Source organism: Phyllobates terribilis, unplaced genomic scaffold (assembly GCF_046119375.1).
Source record: "Phyllobates terribilis strain yellow unplaced genomic scaffold, ASM4611937v1 Scaffold_8__6_contigs__length_399053987, whole genome shotgun sequence".
Taxonomy (NCBI): domain Eukaryota; kingdom Metazoa; phylum Chordata; class Amphibia; order Anura; family Dendrobatidae; genus Phyllobates; species Phyllobates terribilis.
In genome coordinates, this window is record NW_027362768.1 from 197806134 (window position 1) to 197823592 (window position 17459).

Genomic DNA, 17459 nt, shown 5'->3' on the forward strand with positions numbered 1-17459 from the left:
TACAGAGATACATGATAAGATCCTGTCTGCAGTGACCACTAGGGGGAGCTCCCTGTATACAGAGATGCATGATAAGATCCTGTCTGCAGCCACCACTAGGGGGAGCTCCCTGTATACAGAGATGCATGATAAGATCCTGTCTGCAGTCACCACAAGGGGGAGCTCCCTGTATGCAGAGATACATGATAAGATTCTGTCTGTAGCCACCACTAGGGGGAGCTCCCTGTAAACAGGGATACATGATAAGATTCTGTCTGCAGTCACCACTAGGGAAAGCTCCCTGTATACAGAGATACATGATAAGATTCTGTCTGCAGTGACCACTAGGGGGAGCTCCCTGTATACAGAGATGCATGATAAGATCCTGTCTGCAGCCACCACTAGGGGGAGCTCCCTGTATACAGAGATACATGATAAGATTCTGTCTGTGGCCACCACTAGGAGGAGCTCCCTGTATACAGAGAAACTTGATAAGATCCTGTCTGCAGCCACCACTAGGGGGAGCTCCCTGTATACAGAGATACATGATAAGATCATGTCTGCAGCCACCACTAGGGGGAGCTCCCTGTATACAGAGAAACATGATAAGATCCTGTCTGCAGCCACCACTAGGGGGAGCTCCCTGTATACAGAGATACATGATAAGATTCTGTCTGCGGCCACCACTAGGAGGAGCTCCCTGTATACAGAGAAACATGATAAGATCCTGTCTGCAGCCACCACTAGGGGGAGCTCCCTGTATACAGAGATACATGATAAGATCCTGTCTGCAGCCACCACTAGGAGGAGCTCCCTGTATACAGAGAAACATGATAAGATCCTGTCTGCAGCCACCACTAGGGGGAGCTCCCTGTATACAGAGATACATGATAAGATTCTGTCTGTGGCCACCACTAGGAGGAGCTCCCTGTATACAGAGATGCATGATAAGATCCTGTCTGCAGTCACCACTAGGGGGAGCTTCCTGTATACCGAGATACATGATAAGATTCTGTCTGCAGCCACCACTAGGGGGAGGTCCCTGTATACAGAGATACATGATAAGATTCAGTCTGCAGCCACCACTAGGGGGAGCTCCCTGTATACAGAGATACATGATAAGATTCTGTCTGCAGCCACCACTAGGGGGAGCTCCCTGTATACAGAGATACATGCTAGGAAGCCACTGCTAAGGACAGGCAACAAGCAGAAGAGACTTGTTTGGGATAAAGAACACAAGGAATGGACATTAGACCAGTGGAAATCTGTGCTTTGGTCTGATGAGTCCAAATTTGAGATCTTTGGTTCCAACCACCGTGTCTTTGTGTGACGCAGAAAAGGTGAACGGATGGACTCTACATGCCTGGTTCCCACCGTGAAGCATGGAGGAGGAGGTGTGATGGTGTGGGGGGGGGGGGGGCTTTGTTGGTGACACTGTTGGGGATTTATTCAAAATTGAAGGCATACTGAACCAGCATGGCTACCACAGCATCTTGCAGCGGCATGCTATTCCATCCAGTTTGCATTTAGTTGGACCATCATTTATTTTTCAACAGGACAATGACCCCAAACACCTCCAGGCTGTGTAAGGGCTATTTGACCAAGAAGGAGAGTGATGGGGGGCTACGCCAGATGACCTGACCTCCACAGTCACCAGACCTGAACCCAATCGAGATGGTTTGGGGTGAGCTGGACCGCAGAGTGAAGGCAAAAGGGCCAACAAGTGCTAAGCATCTCTGGGAACTCCTTCAAGATTGTTGGAAGACCATTTCCGGTGACTACCTCTTGAAGCTGATCAAGAGAATGCCAAGAGTGTGCAAAGCAGTCATCAAAGCAAAAGGTGGCTACTGTGAAGACCCTAGAATATAAGACATATTTTCAGTTGTTTCACACTTTTTTGTTAAGTATATAATTCCACATGTGGTAATTCATAGTTTTGATGCCTTCAGTGTGAATGTACAATTTTCATAGTCATGAAAATACAGAAAAATCTTTAAATGAGAAGGTGTGTCCAAACTTTTGGTCTGTACTGTATATCTGTCACCACTATGAAACGCCAGATCATCATATACAACATATGTATACAGTACATGTATGCTGGGTGTAATTCTCAGTATCTGTATTATTCTCTATATATACACTGCACAGTACCACTCCTCCTGTCCTGTATATATACACTGCACAGTACCACTCCTCCTGTATATATACACTGCACAGTACCACTCCTTCTGTCCTGTATATATACACTGCACAGTACCACTCCTCCTGTCCTGTATATATACACTGCACAGTACCACTCCTCCTGTCCTGTATATATACACTGCACAGTACCACTCCTCCTGTCCTGTATATATACACTGCACAGTACCACTCCTCCTGTATATATACACTGCACAGTACCACTCCTCCTGTCCTGTATATATACACTGCACAGTACCACTCCTCCTGTCCTGTATATATACACTGCACGGTACCACTCCTCCTGTATATATACACTGCACGGTACCACTCCTCCTATCCTGTATATATACACTGCACGGTACCACTCCTCCTGTCCTGTATATATACACTGCACAGTACCACTCCTCCTATCCTGTGTTATGCACACGCCCGGACTGACTGGCGTGTGCGAGATTAGTGATCCCACTGTGCCATGAACCGGAGAATGCCTGGAGGGGCGTAACTAAGTATCAACCCGATCCGACCCAGGTCGCACGCCAGCTACGACGCCGTGCACCAGGGAGGAACCGAGCAGAGGGACCAGGGTCTACTCCAGGTCAGACCGTGGACACGGCTGTTGACCCACACCGGGGAATACAGGAACAGGCAGGTTAGAGCACAGGCTGGGTAGGGTGCAGTACAGACTGGGAGACGGGTTCAGAGCCGCAGATGCCGTAATCAAGCAGAGTAAAGCGAAACCGCAGGTGCGGTGGACGGGCTGAGCAGAGCAAAACCGCAGATGCGGTGGACAAAGCTGAGCAGAGCGAAGCCGCAGATGCGGTGAACAAGGCTAAGCAGAGCGAAACCGCAGATGCGGTGGACAAGGCAGAGCAGAGCAAAACCGCAGATGCGGTGGACAAGGCTAAGCAGAGCGAAACCACAGATGCGGTGGACAAGGTAGAGCGGGCAGGAACCGCCGGAGCGGTAAACAAGGCAGAGCAGAGGGGACAGGACTCTGTTCACACGGAACAGACTGGAAGGGAAAGGCAGAACCTGATACACACAAGGTACTTGCAAAGAATTAGCGAGTGGACTCTAAACTCACAAACGGAAGTACAGCGACAACGAGTAGGAGTTAGGTGCAGGTTCAGACTCTGCAGAAAAAGAGAGGAAACAAACAGAGACAAAACAGGTAACAGGTTAGGAGACAGTTCAGATAGGAACTGTTACTGCAACGAAATACAGGAACGAGCCTAGGTATAGCCAAGTGCTGGTTCAGAAACTGCAGCAAAAGGGAGGAAACGGACATAGAGACAAAACAGGTAAGAGGCTAGGAGACAGTTCAGACAGGAACTGTTACTGCAACAAAATACAGGAACGAGCCTGGGTATACGGCCCCCAGAGGCAGAAACGAACAGGCTAGAAGCGTCTTCAGACAGGCCTGGAAATACAGCCTCCAGGAAGGCGGACAGACAACAGGCTAGGAGATAGTTCAGACAGGACCTGGCACATTCAGAGTCAAGGAGCACACTGAATGATAAAGTTGCTCAGGCACCAGCCTGTATGTGGAGCTGGTTTAAATATCCAATGACTGACAGCAATAGGCTGAGGACGCATTAGGGGTGCGCCCACAGCAGCTACAAGAAACAGGAAGTGACCGGGCCGCCACCCTAAACAGTCAGAACAGAGACAAACAGACAGCATGGAAAGAAGCCAGGCTAGCAGACTGGACTGATGATCAAGTTTGCGATCTTGCATAGTGGGAGATGGTGCACTATGCAAGAAATCCGCCAGGTATGTTACAGTACCCCCTCCCTTTACGCCCCCTCCTCTTCAAGCCTGCAAGAGTGTTCCGCAGAGAATTTGGAGGTCAATCCTTCTCTTCAAGAGGATTACCTCTTCTGTCCACTAGAGGAAACAAAACTGTTCTCATCATCTTGGTAACTACGATGCTTCCTCCCATCAAGCCATCCTCAGCAACAGATGAAGTGGGTGAAGTACCAGGAACAGCACACAGGAAAGTCTCTGTCCATTTAATATCAGATAACATCCCGGTGGATTCTGAAGACAACTGGAGGTCCTCCGCCTGGTTAGAGGGGTGCGGAGACTCGGGGATCATTACTGCTTCGAAGTACATTTTGCCAAGCTTACTAGATGAAGTGGGCACAGGACCAGGTACAGGGTGTAAAAAAGTCTCTGTCCATTTGTTGATAGGTAGCACCCCGGTGGATTCGGGAGACAACTGGAGGTCCTCCGCCTGATTGGAGGGGTGCAGAGACTCGGGGGTAACCACTGCTTCGGGGAACACTTGGTCCAGCTCACAGGAAGAAGTGGGCGAGGTATCAGGTACAGGGTGTAGGAAAGTCTCACTGCAATTGTTACCAGGTAGCACCCCGGGGAATACAGGAGACAACTGGAGGTCCTCCGCCTGGCCGGAGGGGTGCAGGGACTCGGGGGTAACCACTGCTTCGGAGTACACTTGGTCAAGCTCACTGGAAGAAGTGGGCGAGGTATTCGATACAGGGTGTAGGAAAGTCTCTCTCCATTCGTTAACAGGTAGCACCCCGGAGGATTCAGGAGGCAACTGGAGGTCCTCCGCAAGGTTAGAGGGGTGCAGAGACTTGGGAGTATCCTCCGCCTCGATGGACGTATTGGCAGATTCATTAAAGATGGAGAGTCCCTGCTTTGGGACCATCTTCAGTCTGGTTTCTGGATGGGCAGCAGTCTCTTCGGGCAGGAGAACTGGTGAGCTACCCACACACATCACCCATCGGGGCTGCTCCGGGACACTGGGAAGGGCAGCTTCAACAGAGTCCCCAGGATTAGGGTCGTTGAAGACCATTAGAAAGGCCACCAGGAAGGCCTGCAGGTCAAGGACGATAGGATCCCATGCTTCCCATAGGGGGGTGATTCATTTCAAGGCATCACCCACTAGGTAGGATAACATAAATGCCACTTTAGACCAATCAGTAGGAAAACAGAGAGGGTAGAACTTGAAATGCAGCATGCATTGCTCCACAAACGCACGGCTTTGTTAGGATCCCCATAGTACCATGGTGGATCCGCAGGAACGGGTGCAGAAAGCTCCATTTGGGCTGGTGCGTACATCGCCTGGACATCAGCTTGCGAAAAAATTTTTTCTTGGTGCACGTTTTTGCCAGAAAATGTCTCTGAGAGCGAAGGGGCGTGGGGCTCAACGGAAACCATGGCCTGAGCAAACTGTTATGCACACGCCCGGACTGACTGGCGTGTGCGAGATTAGTGATCCCACTGTGCCATGAACCGGAGAGTGCCTGGAGGGGCGTAACTAAGTATCAACCCGATCCGACCCACGTCCACGCCGGCCACGACGCCGTGCACCAGGGAGGAACCGAGCAGAGGGACCAGGTGCCACTCCAGGTCAGATCCCGGACACGGCTGTTGACCCACACAGGGGAATACAGGAACAGGCAGGTTAGAGCACAGGCTGGGTAGGGTCCAGTACAGACTGGGAGACGGGTTCAGAGCCGCAGATGTGGTAATCAAGCAGAGCAAAGCGAAACCGCAGGTGCAGTGGACAGTGCTGAGCAGAGCAAAACCGCTGGTGCGGTGGACAGGGCTGAGCAGAGCAAAGCTGTAGATGCGGTGGACAAAGCTGAGCAGAGCGAAACCGCAGATGAGGTGGACAAGGCAGAGCAGAGCGAAACCGCAGATGAGGTGGACAAGGCAGAGCAGAGCGAAACCGCAGGTGCGGTGGACGGGGCTGAGCAGAGCAAAACCGCAGGTGCGGTGGACAGGGCTGAGCAGAGCGAAACCGCAGATGCGGTGGACAAGGCAGAGCAGAACGAAACCGCAGATGCGGTGGACAAGGCAGAGCATAGCGAAACCGCAGATGCGGTGGACAAGGCAGAGCAGAGCGAAACCGCAGATGCGGTGGACAAGGCAGAGCAGAGCGAAACCGCAGATGCGGTGGACAAGGCAGAGCAGAGCGAAACCGCAGATGCGGTGGACAAGGCAGAGCAGAGCAAAACCACAGATGCGGTGGACAAGGCTAAGCAGAGCAAAACCGCAGATGCGGTGGACAAGGCTAAGCAGAGCAAAACCGCAGATGCGGTGGACAAGGCTAAGCAGAGCAAAACCGCAGATGCGGTGTACAAGGCTAAGCAGAGCAAAACCGCAGATGCGGTGGGCGAGGCAGAGCAGAGCGAAACCGCAGAAGCGGTGGACAAGGCTGAGCAGAGCGAAACCACAGATCCGGTGGACAAGGCAGAGCAGAGCGAAACTGCAGATGGGGTGGACAGGGCTGAGCAGAGCGAAACCGCAGATGCGGTGGACAGGGCTGAGCAGAGCGAAACCGCAGATGCGGTGGACAGGGCTGAGCAGAGCGAAACCGCAGATGCGGTGGGCAAGGCAGAGCAGAGGGAAACCGCAGATGCGGTGGACAAGGCAGAGCAGAGGGAAACCGCAGATGCGGTGGACAAGGCAGAGCAGAGGGAAACCGCAGATGCGGTGGACAAGGCAGAGCAGAGCAAAACCGCAGATGCGGTGTACAAGGCTAAGCAGAGCAAAACCGCAGATGCGGTGGACAAGGCTGAGCAGAGCAAAACCGCAGATGCGGTGGGCAAGGCAGAGCAGAGCGAAACCGCAGATGCGGTGGACAAGGCAGAGCAGAGCGAAACCGCAGATGCGGTGGACAAGGCAGAGCAGAGCGAAACCGCAGATGCGGTGGACAAGGCAGAGCAGAGCTAAACAGCAGATGCGGTGGACAAGGCTGAGCAGAGCGAAACCGCAGATGCGGTGGACAAGGCTGAGCAGAGCGAAACCGCAGATGCGGTGGACAAGGCTGAGCAGAGCGAAACCGCAGATGCGGTGGACAAGGCTGAGCAGAGCGAAACCGCAGATGCGGTGGACAAGGCTAAGCAGAGCGAAACCGCAGATGCGGTGGACAAGGCACGGCGGGCAGGAACCGCCAGAGCGGTAAACAAGGCAGAGCAGAGATAAACCGCAAAAGCGGTGAGCAAAGACAGAGCAGAGGGGACAGGACTCTGTTCACACGGAACAGACTGGAAGGCAAAGGCAGAACCAGATACACACAAGGTACTTGCAAAGAAGTAGCGAGTGGACTCCAAACTCACAAACGGAAGTACAGCGACAACGAGTAGGAGTTAGGTGCAGGTTCAGACTCTGCAGCAAAAGGGAGGAAATGGACATAGAGACAAAACAGGTAAGAGGCTAGGAGACAGTTCAGACAGGAACTGTTACTGCAACAAAATACAGGAACGAGCCTGGGTATACGGCCCCCAGAGGCAGAAAACAACAGGCTAGGAGCGTGTTCAGACAGGCCTGGAAATACAGCCTCCAGGAAGGCGGACAGGCAACAGGCTAGGAGATATTTCAGACAGGACCTGGCACATTCAGAGTCAAGGAGCACACTGAATGATAGAGTTTAAATATCCAATGACTGACAGCAATAGGCTGAGGACGCATTAGGGGTGCGCCCACAGCAGCTACAAGAAACAGGAAGTGACCAGGCCGCCGCCCTAAGCAGCCAGAACAGAGGCAAGCAGACAGCATGGAAAGAAGCCAGGCTAGCAGACTGGACTGATGATCAAGTTTGCGATCTTGCGTAGTGGGAGATGGTGCCCTATGCAAGAACACTATGCAAGGTATGTTACATCCTGTATGTATACACTGCACAGTACCACTCCTCCTGTATATACACTGCACAGTACCACTCCTCCTGTCCTGTATATATACACTGCACAGTACCACTCCTCCTGTCCTGTATATATACACTGCACGGTACCACTCCTCCTGTCCTGTATATATACACTGCACAGTACCACTCCTCCTGTCCTGTATATATACACTGCACAGTACCACTCCTCCTGTATATATACACTGCCCAGTACCACTCCTCCGGTCCTGTATATATATATACACTGCACAGTACCACTCCTCCTGTCCTGTATATATACACTGCCCAGTACCACTCCTCCTGTCCTGTATATATACACTGCCCAGTACCACTCCTCCTGTCCTGTATATATACACTGCCCAGTACCACTCCTCCTGTCCTGTATATATACACTGCCCAGTACCACTCCTCCTGTCCTGTATATATACACTGCACAGTACCACTCCTCCTGTATATATACACTGCCCAGTACCACTCCTCCGGTCCTGTATATATATATATATACACTGCACAGTACCACTCCTCCTGTCCTGTATATATACACTGCCCAGTACCACTCCTCCTGTCCTGTATATATACACTGCCCAGTACCACTCCTCCTGTCCTGTATATATACACTGCCCAGTACCACTCCTCCTGTCCTGTATATATACACTGCACAGTACCACTCCTCCTGTCCTGTATATATACACTGCCCAGTACCACTCCTCCTGTCCTGTATATATACACTGCCCAGTACCACTCCTCCTGTCCTGTATATATACACCGCGCAGTACCACTCCTCACCTGTAGATGACGCTCAGTAAGGCATAGCAGGTGGAGAAGACGAACAGCTCCTTGTACAGTAACTTGTAGATGCTTCCTTTCCAGCGGAAGAGAAGTTTGGAGAAGCCACCAAATCTGGCATTAGCCACTTCCAGGGTGTAAGAAACCGTCATTGTGACTCCAGCTGCAAAGTGAAGAAGATGAACATCCACAACCGTAAATGTCCCCTCCCCCATCCTGGTGCTGTCCAACCCATGTCCGTGTACTACAACTCTCAGCATGCCCTGCAGAGTCACAGACAATGGCACTACTATTCATGGCTGTAATCTGTAGATCAGCAGATGTTTCTCCAGCGTCTGTGGCTCGTAGCTTGGGGTGGCCCTCGGCTCCCTCATATCGGCCACAGGAGCCGTCACCCCGCTGTGGCAGAATACGGACTGGGGGCATGAGCTGGTGATAGCTGGAATGGCGGCATATTATCACCCAGCTTCCCAGACTCCTGGATGACAATTATTCTCGGTCATTGTATATCCTTTCCCGAAGGATCAATAATTCATCACCAGAATCATTTATATTAAAGGGGCACAAGATGACAACGTTGCGATGTGACCCCGAGTCGCCATCTGCCCCCTATAGAGACAGTGTCACATTAAGAGATACTTAGTAAAAGATGCGACATTGCTCCGGTATCTCAGCCCCAGGTGGATACAATACGGGGAGTGTGACTTACCTCCGGCTACACGGAGCGCAGTGCTGGCAGGAGCCGGCCCCGAGGTCGCACAGGTCCTTATATAGGGATCGCTGGTGATCAGCTCCTGATTTATTGCCTCATAATGTTCAGTACAGATTAATCCATGTGCACACAACGCCCCGAATCCGCTGTTTCTCACGCACCGAGGTGCAACCAAACGATGGCGGCAGAGTGAGAACAGGAGGATCCTCGTTACAATGTAATGATGCAGGCGTTACAATGTATCAGGTCACTTATTATCCATTATCATCCCACCTGCACCAAACGATTCTCACATGGGGGTCTCATGTTTTACCATCATTGCCTCTATAGTCCCATTATGGTCATACAATAAGGGAGACTTAAAAATCAACATGACAAAGGAAATTAGAAATACAAGGGCTGGGTCATGTGCAGGAAGGCAAAATGTCCTACTGTACTGCTAACTATAAAGCACCAATCACATGGCCATAGAATAACAGTTGTATCAAAAAAGTGCATTAAAGTAATCCAGTCCACATGGGAACCGTGCAAAAATAGAAACCATCAAGTGGCATTGTGATAGAGCAACGCTTCAAATAAAAGATCAGGTATTAAACACCGAGTGTCACAGGAGGCTAACTATCTACTATAAATGGTCCAATGACCATAAAGTTGCATAAAAAAAAAGTGCAAGTGTTTATAACTATAAGGTCCCAATGATGTCTGCGCCCATCACCTTAAGTGTCTCATCGCTTAAGTGTAGAATAATGAATTATACTAGATTTTAATATGATGCATACAGACTGTACCTTGTCAGCTGCCACCATTGCCTTCTAATCAGCATGTCTATTCATCTACTCTTCCTACAGATACGTGACCCAACTTTTCCATCCTGATTTCTCCCTACCTCTACTCCTACATACACATGGTATGTTTTTTCAACTAACTCTGCCCCCCCCACTCTTATTTATGACCTTGTTTACTTGGCCCTTGAATATTCTGCATCTGGCTCAGCCTTAATCATCTGATCAAGATCAGCACAGACCATTCCCCTCTGCTTCACACCTGAATGCATTTTGTAGCAAATATATTGTGAGTAAGGAGTCTGTGTCCATCGCCTTAAGTGTAGAAATATGAATTATACCAGATTTGAACCAGAAGGTAACTGGATACTTGGACACTGTAAACAATGTTTGTGTTTGTTTTCACTCTCATTCCCATAATCCTTCACTTTTTACAACCACTCCTAGTAACTACACCTAGTAAGGAACTGGTCATCTCTCCCTCCATCCTCCCCATCCATCTCACCTCCTCCTCAGATCTACTCCTCAACATTCAAAATCCTGTGTCTCCAAACACAAACAGCCACCTCATGCCTTCTCCTGCTCCCACCTGTTAACACTTTCCTTGCTCCTCCTCACTGCCGGCGATAGCTCCCCAAATCATGGTCCTCTTCACCACGCCCCCACAGTCACTTCTACCTCTCATCCACAATCTAACACAACTTTACACCTCTATAACCTTATACCCATCCATCCAGCCCCCCGCTTTACCCAGTGCCTCTTACAGGAACTCTATGAAACACTCACTCCATCTGCAACAAGCTTTCCTACATCCACGATCTTTTCAACAAACTCTCCTTCCTCAGATTCACCGAAACCTGGCTCACCCCCTCTGACACAGCCTCTACAGCTACACTTTCATATGCTGGATTCCATCTTTCTCACAAACCCCGCCCCAGCGGCAAGAATGGCGGAGGAGTTGGTTTTCTCCTTTCGGATAACTGCTCCTTCACCCCAATTGCACTGCCGACCCCTGTTACCCTCTCTTCTTTTGAAGTGCACTGTGTGCACATCTACTCCCCCTCCAACCTTCAGCTGGCTATCATTTACTGCCTCCAGGGCCAGCCACCACTTTCTTCGACCACTTCACCGCCGGGCTACTTCCTTTCCGCTGACATCCCCACTGTCATCATGGGCGACTTCAACATTCCCATTGACACATCCCACTCATGTCTCTAAGCTCCTATCCCTCACTTCATCCTTCAGCCTTGCTCAATGGTCTTCCACAGCCACTCACAAAGATGGCCATACACTGGACCTCATCTTCACCCGCCTCTGTTCCCTATCTAACCTCTCTAACCACAACCTATTTACATTCTCTTCCCTCTCCTCTCCAGGGCAACAATCCCCAGTCCACAAACTTGCACACCCTCGTAGAAATCTCAAACACCTTGACCTACACGCACTCTCTGAATCCCTTCTCCCTCTTACAGACATTAGTTTCTTACACGATGCAGATTCTGCTGCCGCTTTATATAACACCACAACAACTGCAGCTCTTGAATCAGTCGCCCCTCTCACACATACTAAAACTCGCACAATCAACAGGCAAACCTGGCACACCAGCCTAATTAAAGAACTGAGACGGGTTTCCAGAGTTGCTGAGCGGAGATGGAAAAGATCCCACTCCAACGAGCACTTCATCGCATTCAAACAGTCCCGTACTATTTTCAAGTCCACACTCACAGCAGCAAAGCAAACATAATTCTCATCTCTCATTTCCTCTCTGTCTCACAACCCTAAACAGCAATTCAACACTTTCAATTCTCTCTTCCATCCCCCAGCACCTCTTCCCTCTCCTCTCAGCTCAGCTGAAGACTTTGCCTTATTCTTCAAGCAGAAGATTGATAACATCAGAGAAAACTTTGGCCTACAACTCCCACAGCCCTTCCTCATAACTACTCAGCTCTCCTCCTCAAAACCAGCTTCTCCACCATTACAGATCAACTTTCCGCTCTACTCTCAAGATCACATTTCACCACCTGTGCACTTGACCCGATCCCATCCCACCTCATCTCAAACCTCACCACAGCCTTTACCCCAACCCTAACCCATCTCTTCAACCTATTTCTAACAACTGGTGTCTTCCCTTAATGCTTCAAACATGCCTCAATCACACCCATCCTCAAAAAGCCCTCCCTCAACCCATCCTCTGTGTCCAGCTATGGCCCCATATCACTTCTCCCCTATGCCTCAAAACTACTGGAACAACATGTCCATCTTGAACTGTCCTCCCACCTCTCCTCTTAATCTCTCTTCGACCACTTACAATCTGGCTTCTGGCTGCACCATTCTACTGAAACTGTCCTGACTAAACAATCTATTAACCGCCAAATCCAAGCGACACTACTCCATCCTCCTCCTCCTCCCTCCTCCTCCACCTGGACCTGTCATCTGCCTTTGACACAGTGAACCATTCCCTCTTACTACAGAATCTCTCATCTCTCGGCATCACAGACTTGGCCCTATCCTGGATCTCCTCATACCTAACAGACAGGACATTCAGTGTCTCCCACTCACACGCCACCTCCTCATCTCACCCCCTATCTGTCGGTGTCCCCCAAGTTTCAGTCCTAGGACCCCTGCTCTTCTCCATCTACACCTTTGGCCTGGGACAGCTCATAGAGTCTCACGGCTTTCAGTATCACCTCTATGCTGATGACACACAGATCTTCCTCTCTGGACCCGATATCTCCTCCCTACTAACCAGAATCCCACAATGTCAGTCTGCTATTTCATCCTTCTTCTCTGCCAGATTTCTAAAACTTAACATGGATAAAGCTGAATTCATCATCTTTCCCCCACCTCACACAACCCCCCCACCTGACCTACGTATCCATCATAGTTAATGGCTGTCCACTCTTCCTGGTCCCACAAGCTCGCTGCCTCGGGGAAACCCTGGACTCTGATCTCTCCTTCACACCTCATATCCAAGCCCTTTCCACTTCCTGCCGACTCCAACTCAAAAATATCTCCCGGATCCGCACATTCCTCACCCACGAATCTGCAAAAACCCTACTGCACACCCTCATCATCTCCCGCCTCGACTAATGCAACCTCCTGCTCTGTGGCCTCCCCTCTAACACTCTCGCACCCCTCCAATCTATCCTAAACCCTGCTGCCAGACTAATCCACCTGTCCCCCCGCTATTCCCCGACCTCTCCTCTGTCAATCCCTTCACTGGCTCCCCATTACCCAGAGACTCCAGTTCAATGCCCTAACCATGGCATACAAAGCCATCCACAACCTGTCTCCTCCATATATCTGTGACCTAGTCTCCCGGTAATTACCTGCACGCAACCTCCGATCCTCACAAGATCTCCCCTCTTATCTCCTCTTCCCACAATCACATACAAGATTTCTCCCGTGCATCCCCCCTACTCTGGAACTCTCTACCCCAACACATCAGACTCTCATCTACCGTGGAGACCTTCAAAAGGAACCTGAAGACCCACCTCTTCCCACAAGCCTACAGCCTGCAGTAACCATCGCTCCACCACACCGCTGCACGACCAGCTCTACCCTCACCTACTGTATCCTCACCCATCCCCTGTAGACTGTGAGCCCTCGCGGGCAGGGTCCTCTCCCCACCATACTGCTGTACGACCAGCTCTACCCTCACCTACTGTATCCTCACCCATCCCCTGTAGACTGTGAGCCCTCGCGGCAGGGTCCTCGCTCCACCATACCGCTGCACGACCAGCTCTACCCTCACCTACTGTATCCTCACCCATCCCCTGTAGACTGTGAGCCCTCACGGGCAGGGTCCTCGCTCCACCATACCACTACACAACCAGCTCTACCCTCAACTACTGTATCCTCACCCATCCCCTGTAGACTGTGAGCCCTCGCGGGCAGGGTCCTCGCTCCACCACACCGCTGCACGACCAGCTCTACCCTCACCTACTGTATCCTCACCCATCCCTTGAAGACTGTGAGCCCTCGCGGGCAGGTTCCTCGCTCCACCATACCACTACACAACCAGCTCTACCCTCAACTACTGTATCCTCACCCATCCCCTGTAGACTGTGAGCCCTCGCGGGCAGGGTCCTCGCTCCACCATACCGCTGCACGACCAGCTCTACCCTCACCTACTGTATCCTCACCCATCCCCTGTAGACTGTGAGCCCTCGCGGGCAGGGTCCTCGCTCCACCATACCACTGCACGACCAGCTCTACCCTCACCTACTGTATCCTCACCCATCCCTTGTAGACTGTGAGCCCTCGCGGGCAGGGTCCTCGCTCCACCATACCGCTGCACGACCAGCTCTACCCTCACCTACTGTATCCTCACCCATCCCCTGTAGACTGTGAGCCCTCGTGGGCAGGGTCCTCGCTCCACCATACCTCTAGACGACCAGCTCTACCCTCACCTACTGCATCCTCACCCATCCCTTGTAGACTGTGAGCCCTCGCGGGCAGGGTCCTCGCTCCTCCTGTACCAGTCAGTGACTTCTATTGTCTAAGATTATTATACTTGTTTATTACGTATGCCCCTATCACATGTGAAGAGCCATGGAATAAATGGCGCTATAATAAGTAATAATAATGATCTAAAAGAAACACACAATGTAATACTGGTAAGAAGAGAAACCACCTTACAACCAATGCCGATGGCACATACAGAGGATTTCGCACCCCTAACGCACGTTTCACATCTGCGTCTTCATGGGGAGAAACTGTACACGTGTGTTGGGGGGGTGCTCTTGTACGGCCTCGGCAACTCTGGTAAAACGTATCTGATACTGATATTATGGTTATTTTTTTATTGTTCACTTGAAAATGATTGTTACTATGAAATCCTCCGTATTCTGTACGTGCCATCGGCATTAGTTGTAAGGTGGTTTCTCTTCTTACCAGTGTTACATTGTGTTTTACTATTTATTCTTTTACTTCATTGGGACCTTATAATCTCCAGCACTTTCACTTTTTTTTTGATGCCACCACATTCTGTGCTCACCTGATTGATGTTTCAGGGCACGTGCCCACGATCCGGAGTAGCAGCGGTTTGGATGCAGCTCACCTGTGCTGCGTCCAAACCGCTGCATTGTACAGTAGAAGCGCAACGGATGGATTTATAGAAATCTCCGGCCCCCTGTGCTTCTATTAGCCGCATGTAAACTCCCCCGCGGTGCGGGTTAACAAGCTGCAATATGTCAATTACCTGAAGGAGACGTTAATGTCTGCAACAGAAGTTTCCCCAATAAACTGTATAGGACGCGGTAACTCCGCACGGTTCAGTGAACACATGGGGATTTACCTGCGGGATTAAATATACGCCGCGTCCAAAGCGCTGCGACTTCCTAACCGTGGGAACGCAGCCTCATAGTTAGCCGTACAATGGGGCGTTTTGCTTTCCTGCACACATCACTTGTACTTTTAATTTGCTTTATCATGTTGCTTTTGATACAATAAAGATAATATGACGTCTCGCTCTGCCTTTACTGCAGGATGTTTACTTTTGGGGTCATTATTCATTACATTAGATATTGATCTCTGTATAGGTTAAACCCCCATTATGGGGTCCATGGTGGGCGCTCGCAGAGCTGCGTCTGCTGTAAGTGATCCTGTCATAGCAGAAACCTGCCTCCAGGAGGCGCTCACTCAGAACAGAGGAGCGCCCCCTAGTGGACGCAGCAGACAGAAAAAATATATTGTGTAGAAGATGATCCCATGCGGACGAAAGCTGAAATCAGTGCAGCTGGGAGAGTTCGTGGACTGCTGACCGTGTATCTAATCCTGTGTGATACTCTCTGATGACCGTGTATCTAATCCCTCCTGTGTGATACTGTCTGCTGACCGTGTATCTAATCCTGTGTGATACTCTCTGATGACCGTGTATCTAATCCCTCCTGTGTGATACTGTCTGCTGACCGTGTATCTAATCCCTCCTGTGTGATACTGTCTGCTGACAGTGTATCTAATCCCTCCTGTGTGGTACTGTCCGCTGACCGTGTATCTAATCCCTCCTGTGTGATACTGTCCGCTGACCGTGTATCTAATCCTGTGTGATACAGTCTGCTGACAGTGTATCTAATCCCTCCTGTGTGGTACTGTCTGCTGACAGTGTATCTAATCCCTCCTGTGTGGTACTGTCCGCTGACCGTGTATCTAATCCCTCCTGTGTGATACTGTCCGCTGACCGTGTATCTAATCCTGTGTGATACAGTCTGCTGACAGTGTATCTAATCCCTCCTGTGTGGTACTGTCTGCTGACAGTGTATCTAATCCCTCCTGTGTGGTACTGTCCGCTGACCGTGCATCTAATCCCTCCTGTGTGGTACTGTCCGCTGACCGTGTATCTAATCCCTCCTGTGTGATACTGTCCGCTGACAGTGTATCTAATCCCTCCTGTGTGATACTGTCCGCTGACCGTGTCTCTAATCCCTCCTGTGTGATACTGTCTGCTGAGCCGTGTATCTAATCCCTCCTGTGTGATACTGTCCGCTGACAGTGTATCTAATCCCTCCTGTGTGATACTGTCTGCTGACAGTGTATCTAATCCCTCCTGTGTGGTACTGTCTGCTGACCGTGTATCTAATCCTTCCTGTGTGGTACTGTCTGCTGAGCCGTGTATCTAATCCTTCCTGTGTGATACTGTCTGCTGAGCCGTGTATCTAATCCTATCCTGTGTGATACTGTCTGCTGAGCCGTGTATCTAATCCTCTCCTGTGTGATACTGTCTGCTGACCGTGTATCTAATCCTCTCCTGTGTGATACTGTCTGCTGAGCCGTGTATCTAATCCTATCCTGTGTGATACTGTCTGCTGAGCAGTGTATCTAATCCTCTCCTGTGTGATACTGTCTGCTGAGCCGTGTATCTAATCCTCTCCTGTGTGATACTGTCTGCTGAGCCGTGTATCTAATCCCTCCTGTGTGATACTGTCTGCTGACCGTATATCTAATCCCTCCTGTGTGGTACTGTCCGCTGACAGTGTATCTAATCCTCTCCTGTGTGATACTGTCTGCTGAGCTTTGTATCTAATCCCTCCTGTGTGATACTGTCTGCTGACTGTGTATCTAATCCCTCCTGTGTGATACTGTCTGCTGAGCCGTGTATCTAATCCCTCCTGTGTGATACTGTCTGCTGACAGTGTATCTAATCCCCCCTGTGTGGTACTGTCCGCTGACCGTGTATCTAATCCCTCCTGTGTGATACTGTCTGCTGAGCCGTGTATCTAATCCCTCCTGTGTGGTACTGTCCGCTGACCGTGTATCTAATCCCTCCTGTGTGATACTGTCTGCTGACAGTGTATCTAATCCCTCCTGTGTGGTACTGTCCGCTGACCGTGTATCTAATCCCTCCTGTGTGATACTGTCTGCT

At 50.5% G+C, this 17459-nt stretch overlaps 1 protein-coding gene and 1 long non-coding RNA gene across 2 annotated transcripts in view; one reads left to right on the plus strand and one right to left on the minus strand.

Annotated features, from left to right (window-relative positions):
• BEST4 (bestrophin 4) overlaps nt 1-9346 on the minus strand; it is a 23251-nt gene extending 13905 nt beyond the window's left edge. Inside the window, exons 1-2 of the mRNA XM_073644019.1 lie at nt 9312-9346; nt 8603-8765 (exon numbers count right to left, since the gene is read on the minus strand). Of these exons, the coding sequence (XP_073500120.1) occupies nt 8603-8754 (152 nt within the window). The 5' untranslated portion in view covers nt 8755-8765; nt 9312-9346. The remainder of the gene's footprint in view (nt 1-8602; nt 8766-9311) is intronic.
• On the plus strand, nt 7643-9263 carry LOC141157126 (uncharacterized). The gene is made up of 2 exons (XR_012247746.1): nt 7643-7784; nt 8687-9263. It is a non-coding gene; the product is annotated as an uncharacterized lncRNA (long non-coding RNA).
• Nucleotides 9347-17459: the final 8113 nt, after the last annotated feature.